This window comes from Seriola lalandi, unplaced genomic scaffold (assembly GCF_002814215.2).
Source record: "Seriola lalandi dorsalis isolate HSWRI2012SDOR001 ecotype SW California unplaced genomic scaffold, Sedor1 jcf7180002054978, whole genome shotgun sequence".
In the NCBI taxonomy this organism is placed as follows: domain Eukaryota; kingdom Metazoa; phylum Chordata; class Actinopteri; order Carangiformes; family Carangidae; genus Seriola; species Seriola lalandi.
In genome coordinates this window covers 312,199-325,611 of record NW_019525528.1, presented here as the reverse complement: position 1 = coordinate 325,611, position 13,413 = coordinate 312,199, and the positions used below count along the sequence as shown (strand labels likewise).

The 13,413-nt window shown below is 45.2% G+C and overlaps 2 protein-coding genes across 7 annotated transcripts in view; one reads left to right on the top strand and one right to left on the bottom strand.

Annotated features, from left to right (window-relative positions):
- LOC111646928 (sodium bicarbonate cotransporter 3-like) overlaps positions 1-13,413 on the top strand; it is a 37,120-nt gene that overhangs the window by 17,487 nt on the left and 6,220 nt on the right. For 3 of the 6 annotated variants that reach the window (XM_023396512.2, XM_023396511.2, XM_023396514.2), the window contains exons 7-14: positions 419-691; positions 2,939-3,048; positions 4,398-4,555; positions 4,694-4,781; positions 4,989-5,135; positions 5,220-5,323; positions 5,660-5,834; positions 5,935-6,068. In XM_023396512.2, coding sequence (XP_023252280.1) covers positions 419-691; positions 2,939-3,048; positions 4,398-4,555; positions 4,694-4,781; positions 4,989-5,135; positions 5,220-5,323; positions 5,660-5,834; positions 5,935-6,068 — 1,189 coding nt within the window. The remainder of the gene's footprint in view (positions 1-418; positions 692-2,938; positions 3,049-4,397; positions 4,556-4,693; positions 4,782-4,988; positions 5,136-5,219; positions 5,324-5,659; positions 5,835-5,934; positions 6,069-13,413) is intronic. The other 3 variants (XM_023396516.2, XM_023396515.2, XM_087171173.1) reach the window with 1 other exon arrangement.
- Positions 7,950-12,804, bottom strand: LOC111646929 (complement C1q tumor necrosis factor-related protein 4-like). The gene is made up of 8 exons (XM_023396517.2): positions 12,666-12,804; positions 12,239-12,289; positions 11,897-12,025; positions 11,496-11,775; positions 10,319-10,407; positions 9,714-9,764; positions 9,129-9,257; positions 7,950-8,387 (listed from the first exon to the last, which is right to left on the bottom strand). Exons 1-8 carry the CDS (start codon positions 12,802-12,804, stop codon positions 8,104-8,106), a joined length of 1,152 nt encoding a protein of 383 aa, XP_023252285.1. The 3' UTR covers positions 7,950-8,103.

Genomic DNA, 13,413 nt, shown 5'->3' with positions numbered 1-13,413 from the left:
GGGGCCCATTGTGAGATAATCTGTCCATGAGTTTACCCATGATGCTGCATGGAGCAGGTACAGGTGTGATCAGAGCTTCTGTCACCTGCTGAGCGTCGATCAGAGATCTGATGGTTCTGTTCACTCTCTCCTCATCTCCATCTCCTCTCTCCTCTATCCTCCTTTCCTCTCCTCATTTCCATCTCCTCTCTCCTCTCTCCTCCTTTCCTCTCCTCTCCTCATCTCCATCTCCTCTCTCCTCTCTCCTCCTTTCCTCTCCTCTCCTCATCTCCATCTCCTCTCTCCTCCTTTCCTCTCCTCTCCTCATCTCCATCTCCTCTCTCCTCTCTCCTCCTTTCCTCTCCTCTCCTCAACTCCATCTCCTCTCTCCTCTCTCCTCCTTTCCTCTCCTCTTCCTGCCACTCCTCTGTCGCCTCAGGCGACATCTCTGACCCGTTCGGACATCTCCTCCCTCCCTCGCTGCCTCCTCCCACTATGTATCCTCATGGCTTCTCGGAGCCCCCCCTCGCCCACTCCCTCCATGACGCCCCTCCCTCCAGCTCTCCACATCGCTGCTCTGCTCCGGAGGGGCTGTGTCAAGGGATCCCTGAGGTGGTGGTTCACCCCCCTGAAGAGGAGGACCAGGACCAGGGCCAGGACCAGGGCCAGGGCCAGGACCAGGACCACCTCTCCTGTCAGGAGAGTCTCTCAGGCAAATACCTGCACGGTGTGGACGTCTTCCCTCCGAGCTCCAGACTAAACACTAACTGCTGAGTGTGATGCATGAGAACTGATCCAGCTGCAGAACATCTGCTCACAACAACAAACAACAACAGGGCAGCAGCTTTCTAACCTGTCAGGAGCCATTAATTACGTTTATATCGTAGAACGCAGCAGTGACCTGCTACACCTTCATTTATACCTGTGAAAACTGACAGTGGAGATTACCTGGTGGAGCCTGTTGTTACTTCTCTTTCTCTCTCGCTCTCTCTCAACTTTCCTGTCTCTCTCTCACTGTCACGATCCCATTATACATAGACAGATAGATAGATAGATAGATAGATAGATAGATAGATAGATAGATAGATAGAGAGATAGAGAGATAGAAAGATGGATGGATAGATAGAGATAGAAAGATGGATGGATAGATAGATAGATAGATAGATAGATAGATAGATAGATGGATAGATGGATAGATGGATAGATACTTTATTTATCCCATAGGGGAAATTCATGAAAATCAAAAATGACCAAGAATAAAAATAGACAGTGATTTGATCTGTTGAAAATAATGTCGCTTTCACTAGAACAGCCTCAAACGGGTTAAAGGTCTGAACCTGGACTGATGTTTGTAACTCTGTGTGGAGGAAGAGAGTCGACCCTGGGATAAACCCTCCTGCTTCTGTGTCGGCGGTGGTTCGGTTCTGGTTATGGACACGGTGCTGCAGCTTCTGTGGATTTGGTTTCTCCTGTAGGAAGCGAGCTGCGTGGTGGGAGTCAACAGTGACGATGAGTGTGTTAATGATCTGTGGAGGTGAACCCCTCTCACACCTCGTTACTGAGTCACTGTTCACACGCTGACATCGACGCCTTTCATCCACACAAACAGGAAACGGAGTAAGACAACTGACGGACCGCAGCGACCTGCTGACTCAACCGGACCGCAGTAACTCACACTCTGGAAAACATCTGGACTGATGTGCCTTTGTAAACAGATCCAGGACCAGGTCCAGCTGTGACAAGTTATTTATTCACTTTATTCATTCTTCACAAAAATCAAATCAAGTCACATAAGTGTTTTTCATGCAGCCGTCAGACTGACCCTCCGAACCCTCCAGTTTCCCTCTTTAAACTTCCTGTTTGAATCAACTTTATTGAACAGATCAGAGTGAACAACGGAGAATCTGTTCACTCTGACATTTAACTTCATGCCGCCCTGCTGGACTGTAACAGGAACCCTGTGTGTGTGTGTGTGTGTGTGTGTGTGTGTGTGTGTGTGTGTGTGTGTGTGTGTGTGGACCAGTTTCAGTTGTAGACCTCTGACATTCTGCTGCGTCCTCATGACTTGGTTCTAGGGTCGGGGTCAGGTTTATGGTTTAAGGGCTCAGGAATGAGTTTGTGTGTGTATGTGTGTGTGTGTGGGGGAGATTTAAATCAGACTCTTTAACCCCACCCCCCCACACAGCAGCTGATCAGTATGGGATGGTGGGGGTGGAGAATACAAGTCAACTTTATTTATAAAATAACCATCACATCACAAATGTACCAGACCAGTTTATCCTCCTGTTGTCGTCTTGTTTCCAGATGTTTTCATATCAGAAATCTGGTTTTCTGTCACATCATCAACTGAAAATAACACGCATGGTTCCTGACCACACTTTTTACAAATGTAATTAACGAATGGGTCACACTGTTGAAATGGTTTCAAAACAGCATCGGGACTGAACCGTGACATACACGTGTCTGTGACCATCTGTCAACACGTTCTGAAAAATGAGCAAAGAAAGTTTAAAAGTCATGCTGATGAGTTGGAATGAAGTTGACTGAAAAGGTGTAATTCAGTTATTGGATGATAATTTTATACTCCATGTTTCATAAACCATCAAACAAACTGACAGACGCTCATCGTGAAGCTCTTTAGTCGCATCAGGACAAACATCAGGAACCTGGTTATTTCATGTATTTCCTATAAATGTCACATGTACAGAAGGTGTTTGTGTGTATATATATATATATATATATATATATATATACACACATATATGTAATACATCAGAGTGAACTATGGCTTTTAAATAAACAGGATTTGTTGATGAGTCAAACTGGAGCTGACTGCTCATTAGTCTTATTCTTTAAGAGTTCGTTTCCTGAAAATAAAGTTGTCAAAAATAAAAGAATAGAATGAGGACGTTGTGTGAACGTCCTCTGTTTGAACTGACGGCGTCTCCATGTCCCGCAGGTCTGCTGGCGTCTCCTCAGTCGGCTCCAGGAAACCTCGACAACAGCAAACATGGAGAGAGTCGCATCAACGGAGGCAGCCGTGAAAACAGCACAGTGGGCTTCAGCAAGGTGAGCGCCTGTTTCACTGACATGTTGCCGACAGGTTAATAATGCTGCTTAACAACTACAGCTCCCATGATGCACTCCTGTTGTGTTTTCTGCTCTAAACATTAAAGGGACAGTTCAGTTTCTGACCTGGGGGTGTGTGAGGTCGTCATATGTTAGCGGGACATTACCTGCTGCAGAGTGTCAGAGTGATGAGCTGCTGTGGGCGGGGCCACCAGAGAAAACACAACTTTCCTTTGGCACTACGTTTTTCAACCACTGAACTACCGTGTTCCTATGCACAGGCGCACCGGGGCGCACTGTGTGACGCCGCTTCCTGATTCACTCAGCTGAACTGCGGCTGCAGCGTCATACAGTGCGCACTGTAGGTGCGCTTGGATCATACAGTTGAATTAAGAATATTTGTTAACAGCACTCCACAGGATTCATGGCTGGATGACGAGTGTGAGATATTAAAGCTCCATCCAGTCTAAAGGTATGATTGATTATAATGATTATTGATTTATTTTAAAGCAGGTCTAGGTTCTATATTAATACAGAGAGGCTCAGAGCCTCCTCTCTTCTGATTGGCTCACAGACCTGTTGTTACTAGAGCTGCAGAGAGAAGCCTGAGAGGAGATGTAAAACTACACTGAGGTGGTTTTTATATCTTCTGATGGATCAACACTTCAAATAAAACACAGAAGAAGAAGAAACATGGAGCTTTAGGGGTCTGTTATAAACAGGTGTCACCTTTACCTTTAAGTCTCAGGCTGAGCTGCTGATTGGTCGGTGTGAACCTGAGGGAGCCAATCAGAGGCTGTGTTTGTGTTTTGGAGGATGACTAGTTTGTTTCTTGGCAGGACTGCGACTGTGTTTGTTTGCTGCCAGCGGTCGGCAGGAAACCCGCCGTAAGTCTGTCCGCCTGTCAATCACCGGCTGTCGACCAATCAGTGGCTTGTGTGTGTGTATGTGTGCGCGTGTGTGTGTGTGTCGTGGTTCTGTGGTGTGTGCCGGTCTCGGACTGGTAGATGTTTCAGTGTTTGATGGTTTGTGTCTCCCAGTGAGCAGATACTGGGACAGTCAGACTGATACTGGTCAGAAACCAGTCTGAAATAAAGTGATGTCACCATCAGATCACATGATCAATAAAACAGTAGGCTGATTAACTGATCATGAAAATGAACTGACTGATAATCGCTGCGTGAGACAGTGAAGTTTAGGACTTGTCCCACAGCTGTCTGCTACTGCCCCCTGCAGGCTGCAGCCTGTATTACAGCCGGGTCTTGTGGTCTCAGTCCTGTGGTCCAGGTCTTGTGGTCTCAGTCCTGTGGTCCAGGTCTTGTGGTCTCAGTCTGGATCATGTGTTTCAGGTGGACATGAACTTCATGAAGAAGATTCCTCCTGGAGCCGAGGCCTCAAACGTCCTGGTGGGCGAGGTCGACTTCCTGGAGCGACCCATCATCGCCTTCATTCGCCTGTCCCCCGCTGTGCTGCTGACCGGCCTCACCGAGGTCCCTGTGCCCACCAGGTAAACCCCGCCCCCAGGACCTGGTTCTGGATCAGACCTGAAGTCTGAATCTCTGATCGTACACGTGTGACTGAAGCTCTGACCAGCTTCGACAGGGGGTCAAAGGTCATCGTGTGTGTGTGTGTGTGTCCTGTTCAGGTTTCTCTTCCTGCTGCTCGGCCCGTTTGGAAAAGGTCCACAGTACCACGAGATCGGACGCTCCATCGCCACGCTGATGACAGACGAGGTGAGAGACCAGAAACAGGAAGTCTCAAACAGGAAGTCTGAAGGACGTCACAGAGACTAGTGGTTAAAAAGAACAAATAACAGGTTTTCATCAGCTGCTGTTTTATAGAGAAACTGTTTGTTCCCTCTCTCTCTCTCTCTCTCTCTCTCTCTCTCTCTGTCTTTCTGTCTCTCTCTCTCTGTCTCTCTCTCTCTCTCCCTCCCGTAGATCTTCCATGACGTGGCGTACAAAGCAAAGGACAGGAACGACCTGCTGTCGGGGATCGATGAGTTCCTGGACCAGGTGACCGTGCTGCCTCCAGGTGAATGGGACCCCAGCATCCGCATCGAACCCCCAAAGAGCGTCCCATCTCAGGTAAGACCTGCAGCGAGATCACCTGAGACCACCTGAGACCACCTGAGACCTGATGACACTCTGCTCCCTCCTCTGTCTCTGCAGGAGAAGAGGAAGATGGCGTCTGTCCCTAACGGCTCTGCCTACAGCTCTGACATTGGGAAGGAGGCGGAGCATCACACTGGACCAGAGCTGCAGAGGACGGGGAGGTCTGTCTATACACACACACACACACACACACACATACACTCACACACACACATATACACACACACACACACACACACACACACACATACACTCACACACATACACACATACACTCACACACACACATATACACACACACACACACACATACACTCACACACACACATATACACACACACACACACACACACACATATACACACATATACATATATGCACAAGAAACGTCAATCTGTTGAAGCCAATGAATCTGATCAATAGTTTGATTGATTAGTCAGTTTAAATCGTTCTCTGGCTCTAGTTTTAAATCAGTATAATCTCTCTCTCTCCCTCAGGATCTTCGGGGGTCTGGTGAACGACGTGCGGAGGAAAGCTCCCTTCCTGTGGAGTGACATCAGAGACGCCGTCAGTCTTCAGTGTTTGGCGTCCGTCCTCTTCCTGTACTGCGCCTGCATGTCGCCCGTCATCACGTTTGGAGGACTGCTGGGAGAGGCCACCAAAGGAAACATAGTAAGAACCTGGATTATTGATTATTGATTAGCTCTCATATTGATATTTGTACAACTCAACCTGGTCTGACTCTCTCTCTCCTTCTCTCTCTCTCTGGTAGAGTGCCATAGAGTCTCTGTTCGGGGCGTCTCTGACGGGCGTGGCCTACTCTGTGTTTGCCGGTCAACCGCTCACCATCCTGGGCAGCACCGGTCCGGTCCTGGTCTTTGAGAAGATCCTCTTCAAGTTCTGCAGGTGAGTCACCTCCAGGTTCCTTTCACCTGAGTCACCTTCACATGGAGCTGCAGCAGGGGGTGTGGCCGCTCGCCGCTGGTCACCATGGTAACTACATTAATCGCAGTCCAGAGTGTTGTGTGCTTCTGTGGTTAGTTCACTGTCTGTAATGACAGTGGGAGATGAGTGATAGCCCGATCAATCAATAGAAAATAAATAATCATAATCAACAATAAATAAAAACTAAATAAAGAAGTGGTGACATCATCACCATCGCTGCAACTTGAACCAGGAGATGAATCGTTTTCTCTCTATGTGCGAATAGAAAGAAAGGCCCCCAGGCCCCCCACATCAGACACATGAAATATTACACAGCTTATAACAAGTAATAAAAACCTAATGGCGATTTTGATTCCCTGTGTTCGTCCATTTCCTGTTTCAGATGTTTTTCCCACAATTCATCTGGAATGAGATTCATTCATTTCCAGTCTCTCCTGGTGATGTCACTCAGGTTGAAGAGTTTCACATGTTTTTATGTGTGTGGGTGGAAACTGCATCATTTCATAACAGATCCACATTTCAGTGAGTCGGTGCGTGTCGGACTGTTCCAGCTGCAGGTGATGGCGTCACTCCACGACCTCAGCGTCGTCATTCACGACCCTGAAAATGAGTCGGACGTGTTTTTATAAAGTTAGTTGGATAAGAGCTCAAAGCGACCAATGAGCAGAATCAGGCCTTTGTGTTTTGGGTTTACAGGGTCAGAGGTCACAGATAATCATGATTTATGGACTTGTGGAGCAGCTGTGTAATTGGCTTTAGAGCGACTGTGCGTTTGTGTGTTTGAGCTCAGGGGGCGGAGCAGTTTCTATTGTCTTTTTTTTTTTGACTGAGGATTAAAAAAGCTTTTTGTGATTGAAAAAAAAATCTTTTGTAACACTTACATAAAATCCTTATTTTTTAACCTGCTCCATTTCCCAGCAGATTATATCACATTTTATTTTCGGGTCTGATTCTAAAACTCAAATATTTCCAGGGAAACACGTCAGAGTTTCAGCCTCTGTAGTTATTCAAGAAGAAAATAAAAATGTAGTCTGTGATGTTTTCAGTGTTTCTGATCTGAAACAACCAGCTGATCAATAATTCATTATTTGTTGGTTTGAGTCAAAATTATCAAATTTCTACATTTGTAGACCAAATAGTTGAAGAAGATAATCAGCAGTTTATTCACTGAGCAGGTTTGAGACACTTTATGTTTCCGCTTCAGGTTTTAAGTCAACCAGGAGCGACCAGGTCAAAGGTCACAGTCATGTCTTTATGAGCTGCAGACAGGAACCTGTGAAAGTCTTTTCCTTCAGCTGGAGATTTAAAAAGCTGAGCAGGAAAGTTGATCAAATATTGACTAATTGAATCGCGAGCTGATTGCAGGGAGGTGACAGAAATACCTCTCCGCTGTTTGCTGCTAATCTGATCTGTGTCTGTGAAGCTGAATCAGCTATTCACTGCTCCATTGGACCTTCTGATTCTTCAGATCACTAATCTGACAAGTTGAATTGTCAATCAAAGAATCGTGATCTGTTCTGGATCTACTCTCTCCAAACGTCGGTTCCCCAGGGACCAACTGATGAACCTCTTTTTAATATGTTTCTATGATTCCTGACACTGAATATTCTCTAAATATCTTTAATAAATGCTTTGTATTTTACAACAGGCCCCGCCCCCAAGATATTGGAGGGTTTCTGTCCAGCTCCAGACACTTCTGCATATGTAGGAATATAAATATGAATATACGTCCTGTGGTCCAGACTGATACTGGTCAGAAACCAGTCTGAAATAAAGTGATGTCACCATCAGATCACATGATCAATAAAACAATAGGCTGATTATCTGATCATGAAAATGAACTGAGTCTTTGAACGTTTTTATTTATGAGTAGTGAGGTGTCTGCTCAGTCAGCTGAGACGTCACACGACAACAAAGAGAAAACAGCTTTTCAGACGACGATGATGATTGAAGGACAGAGTCCAGACACCAGTTCTGGTTCGGTCCATGTGCGTCCTCACATGGGGAAGAGCAGGAAGCCGCTGAAGGTGCTGTGGTGGTTGCTGTTGTCCCAGATCTGAGTCTCGTGCCACAGCTGCATGGAGAGAGTGTCGCCCTGCTCCAGCAGCAGGGCGGCGCCGTTGGACGCCGTGTCGCTGCCCTCACCGGACGGCTGCTCGTGGGCGATGAGCTGGATGGCGCCGTTGTTTTTGTAGAGCACGGCACTCATGGGGTAGTTGGTGGGAGCGTTGGCTGTGAAGCGAATGTAGTAGACTCCACGAACAGGTGCGGTGAACACACCTGGAAGAGGGAGGGGTTAATAAGTACGGTGGGAGAGGAGGGACAAAATGACTGAAGCAAAGATGTTTCTGTCTGTCTGTATGTAGAGAGGCGCTAACGTTATTCACTGTTCCCATCCTGTAATCTGACATCAGCTCTTCACTGGTTTAAAGAAGCTGTTTTTTAAGTTTCCTCTGCTGCTGAACGTGTTTCATGTCAGCAGCAACTGGAGCTGATTATAGAGAATTGGAGCACGACCGCCTCTGTCAAATTTCGTGTAGTTGTTTTCTCAGTACTCGGTGGATTTGATGTTTGTAACTGCAATTGCGGCTGTACGCCGCTACAGCAACGTAGTGGCGCTGTATCGTAATCTGTGCATCAGGCAGAGCCATCCGAAATTACCAAAGAAGAAGAATACGAACGCGCTGGATTAACGCGTGTAATAAAGCCGACGTTTACATGATTTGAACATCCGTTTTTATTCATCTTCCCAGATGTTCTGGAAAGCATAAAGTGAGTGGCCTTCACCCGCAGTGGCTGGAGAAATAATGAAAATATAAGCATTCCCCCCCCCATGCTAACATTAGCTATGTAGCAATAGCAGAAACTCACTAATAGCTCCTTTAATGGCAGCGAGTGATGGGAAACAACATATTCTGGACATTTGGTTAAAGTTTGAGCTAAATAAAAAAAAAATATTTCAAACACAATTGTAATTTTAAAACATAATGAAATAGGTTTTTGAGTGTTTTGGTCGCTCACCTGTCTCAGAGTTGTACGCCTGTCCAATGTTGGTCATGACGGTTTTGTAGACGAGCGTTTTGCTTCCTGACGTCGTCTTCTGGAGACCGTTACCTCCGAGGGAAACTGCGAACGCCACCTTCGGTACGTCTGCAGAAAAACCAGAACATCATCAATGAAAAATTAAAAATCAAATCTAATCATTTCAAATAAGGTATAAATATACCTTTAAACACCACACTGTATTCACCCTGTGCTCAGTTTATATTTATATTTGCTGAAAAAAACCCTAGTAAAATATATTATTTATATTATATATATTACATTATAATAAAATATATACAACTAATTTTAATAAATTTTAGCATCTTTATCGTCTTTCTGGTTTTATAATATCATTAAAAACAGTTCTGCATACCAACTGAAGAATAAATAAATCAACATCAAAGTGAATCCAGCTTCAAATATGTTTTATATACACAAACATCCACCTTCCCTGAGAGAATACAGTCAGTATGGATGATGTCCACTGGAGGGCGCTGCTCCACCACTGCTCAGACACACTGAGGTTTTACTGCTGCTGGTAAATGACAGACAGACACTGACCTCTCATGGCCTTCAGCTCCCTCTCTGTGGACTCCAGTCTCTCTTTGACTCCTGCAAACACACATTCACACCACGTAGGTAAAAACTGAACAATAATTATCTCCTGTCCTTTATATCAGGACTTGTCACAAACACTGTTTTAAAAGAATCGAATCCCCTTTTATTAATGATTTTACATTTTTGGAATCTGTATCTGACGCGTGGAAAAGGAGCAGAGAAATCATTTTTAACTTTATCTGGATTACAAACTATTAATTTATCACTTGAAACAGATCTACAGTGTTTAACTAAAATGAACTGATGTCTAAATGTTGATTTAGTTTTATGACATTTAAAAACAAAACACAAAGTTTCTAAGATATAGAAGCAGTTGTTGTTAATTTGTTAACACCAACTAATATCTAACTAATGACGTGGTTCTGTAGGAAGAGAAAAGAACGGAACAGAGATGAAGAAAAATGAGGAAGTGATCAAAACTGAAAGAAACCAGTGGAACTCGTCACAGCAAAATGAGCAAAATAGTGAATATTCATTAATAAATAAATGCAGATTATTTGAGCATGGAGGTGAATGTGAGGAACAGAACAGAGCACACTGAGTCTTACCCAAGTCTTCAGTCTGAAGCTGCTTCAGTGAAGCCTGAAGAGATTTCAGTTCAGCTTCAGTGTCCGTCTCTGTCGGGGCTTCGTCCACCCTGTTAACACACAAACACAAAGTCCTGTAAGAGTCTGTGGATCCGTACATGTGATACATGATTCTGGGTCTGAAGGATCAGCCTTTTTTTTTGTTTTCTCTCTTTACCTATAGTCTGCAGGAGCATCAGACGTGGTTTTACCTGTGGTTGAATGACATGATCAATGACACAATAAAAGGCTGTGTCTCCAGATGGAAGAGCAGCCAGTTCACAGAAAAACAGGAGGTGATTGTGGCTGGAATTATTATTAATGATAAGAGACATTATGAGTTGGAGACACTGCCCTCAGACAATTTACAATCATCTGAGTTCCTCAGGGCTCCGTCCTCGGGCCCCTCCTGTTTTCTATCATTCCACTTGGTCAAATGATGGTAAAATTTCTTTTCATTGCTTTGCAGAGGACATGCAAGTTTTATAGATTAGTAAAATCAAGAACCAGCAGCAGTTTATACCTCTTAAAACATGTAACTGACATCAGATGTTGGATGTTTTCAGAACTTCCATCAGAATTGATGATAAATTTGATTGGCCCCGTCAGTTAAACTTAGAGCCAGAAATTAGGGACTTCTTTGAATCTAATTTTACTTTCTATTATCATGAGTGGTGGTGTTGTAGTAGCAGCAGCTGTATTAGGAGACGTCCGTGCTACTACGTTTTCGTCTTAAAACTCATTTCTTTTCCTACGTTTCCTCCTCCGTCCACAGTTTTAAAGCCCCAAAAATCGAGAGTTTTATTTTGAAAATTCTTGGGTTGTGTTGTTGTCAGGACGGACAGAAACTGAGACTTTTGTAATCGATGAGGTCACACCCACGGTCTCTCCTGATTGGCTCTCATCAGCCTGGACTACCAGTGGTGAATACAAGATGATAATGAATTACAGTGTTCTTCCTGTTTACTCGCTTGCACATGCTCAGTGTAGGTGATGGTCATGTGACATGTGTTTTCAGGTGTTAGTGTTGACAGAGATAATTTTGGTTTTAGAAGGAAAATGTCGTAGTGTTGGTAGAGTTGGCATTGATGATGATGATGATGATGATGATGATGATGATGATGGTAACAGAGGTATAAAGCACTTGTGTGGGCCTCACATGGGGAAGAGCAGGAAGCCGCTGAAGATGCTGTGATGGTTGCTGTTGTCCCATATCTGAGTCTCGTGCCACAGCACCATCTTCAGCTTGTCGCCCTGCTCCAGCAGCAGGGCGGCGCCGTTGGACGCCGTGTCGCTGCCCTCGCCGGACGGCTGCTCATGGGTGATGAGCTGGATAGCGTCGTTGTTTTTGTAGAGCACAGCGCTCATGGGGTAGTTGGTGGGAGCGTTGGCTGTGAAGCGAATGTAGTAGACTCCACGAACAGGTGCGGTGAACACACCTGGAGGGAAAAGAAAGAGAGAGAGAGGAGGATTGATTAAGAATGGATCCGCCCACAACAAGAGTGGATGAAAACAAACTCTACGCTGCGTTTTCTTTTAAATTTGACTGTGGTACCTCACCTGTCTCAGCGTTGTAAGCCCCGCCCACGTTGGTCAGGACGTCCCTGTAGACGAGGTCTTTGTTGCCGTTGGTCGTCTTCACGAGGCCGTTTCCTCCCAGCGAGGCAGCGAATGCAACTTTAGGCGTTTCTGTTAAAAAGAAAAGTTGATAACACACTGTACCTCAGTTGTCAGCAGAGATCAGGACATTGTTCCAGCTGTTTTTCCATGTTGTCCTTCATTATCTGTTTATCATGCGGCCTCTTAATAAACACTAAAATCAGATTAGAACTGCATTAGTCCGTCAGGAAGCAGTAATTAATACAATTATAAATGATAGAGATGCTGGTTGAAAGTCGTCACCTTGGACTCTCTTCAGTTCCCTCTCAGCCGCCTCCAGACGCTCGCTCATCACTGTTCATGTGGAGAGAGGAGAACATTAAACACATGGAGCTCTGCTGGTTTCCAGCTGCAGTCCCAACATCTGCTTCTCCCATTTAAAAGTCAACTACGACTCCCAAGGTGCTTACAAACTGTTTTTACAGTGCAGCTTAACTCAGCTTAACTGGATATTAACATCTTGTTTTTAAACAAATATCAGCAATCAGGTCCTTCAGTCTAGTTTATATTTTATGATATTAAAGCTCAGAACATTTGGTTGGTGGATGAGGGACTATCTGTACAACAGCTTCCTCTAGAGGTGAGATGACTATTCATGATTATTTGTGTGAACCGGCCCTTTAAAAAAAAAAAAAAGAAGAAATGAAGTTCAGCAGAGATGTGTTCTCACCTCGTCTCTCGGCCTTCAGCTCGTCGAGGGCGGCCCGGACATTCTTCAGCTCAGCCAAGTTGTCCACAGGCTGAGGCGAGCCGAACTGGGCCAGACAGGCCAGGGCCAACAGCAGCAGGGCGGGTGGGCACAGAGACATTGTGTGGGTTGAGTCTGAGCTGCAGGGGAGACGGGAGGAGACAGGACGAGCTGCTTCTTATAGAGACACAGACTGTGGTCAATGGCCTCAGCTGATTGGTGGAACAGTTTCTCCTGAGTCAGTGTTGACTCTGTACATTTTGTGGTTTCTGGGGTCATGGGTCATCACTGTTGAAGGCTGAATCCGGGTCGGGGCAGGGGGTTCAGAAGTTTTCCTTTTGCAATGAAACTGTGGGAGAAAATAAAAAATTGCAAAAACTGTCTGTACTTCATTAAAAATGGCAGGCAACTTGTTCCAGTGAGTGATCGTTTAAGGCGTAATGGAGAATAAAAGTAGTGGAGCGTGGTCCCGGAGGCTCAGGTAGCTCTACACCTGTGGCTCCACCACAGTGTTGCAGAGTTACAGAACTATTTAACCCTTTCATGTAAAACATGGTGAACGTCTTCACACGTCTTTAACAGGGATGTTTGTTGGTGAATGTGAGACATTCATGTCACACGTGTCTGTGGCTTCACAACATGCTTTAACACCACAAACAAGGAAGTGAGTTTGGTGACATCATCAAGGTGTTGCGGAGGTCCATGTTATCAGTCCCAGATGAAATGCTGC

What these genes read in the sequence shown, in the direction of transcription:
- LOC111646929 (XM_023396517.2), bottom strand. Translation starts at nt 12,804, where the DNA reads ATGTCTCTGTGCCCACCCGCCCTGCTGCTGTTGGCCCTGGCCTGTCTG. An exon ending in GGCTTACAACGCTGAGACAG is followed by an intron (nt 11,776 to 11,896) that starts GTGAGGTACCAC and finishes TTTTCCCTCCAG; the next exon opens with GTGTGTTCACCGCACCTGTT. An exon ending in GCTTCAGACTGAAGACTTGG is followed by an intron (nt 9,765 to 10,318) that starts GTAAGACTCAGT and finishes GTGTGTTTGCAG; the next exon opens with GAGTCAAAGAGAGACTGGAG.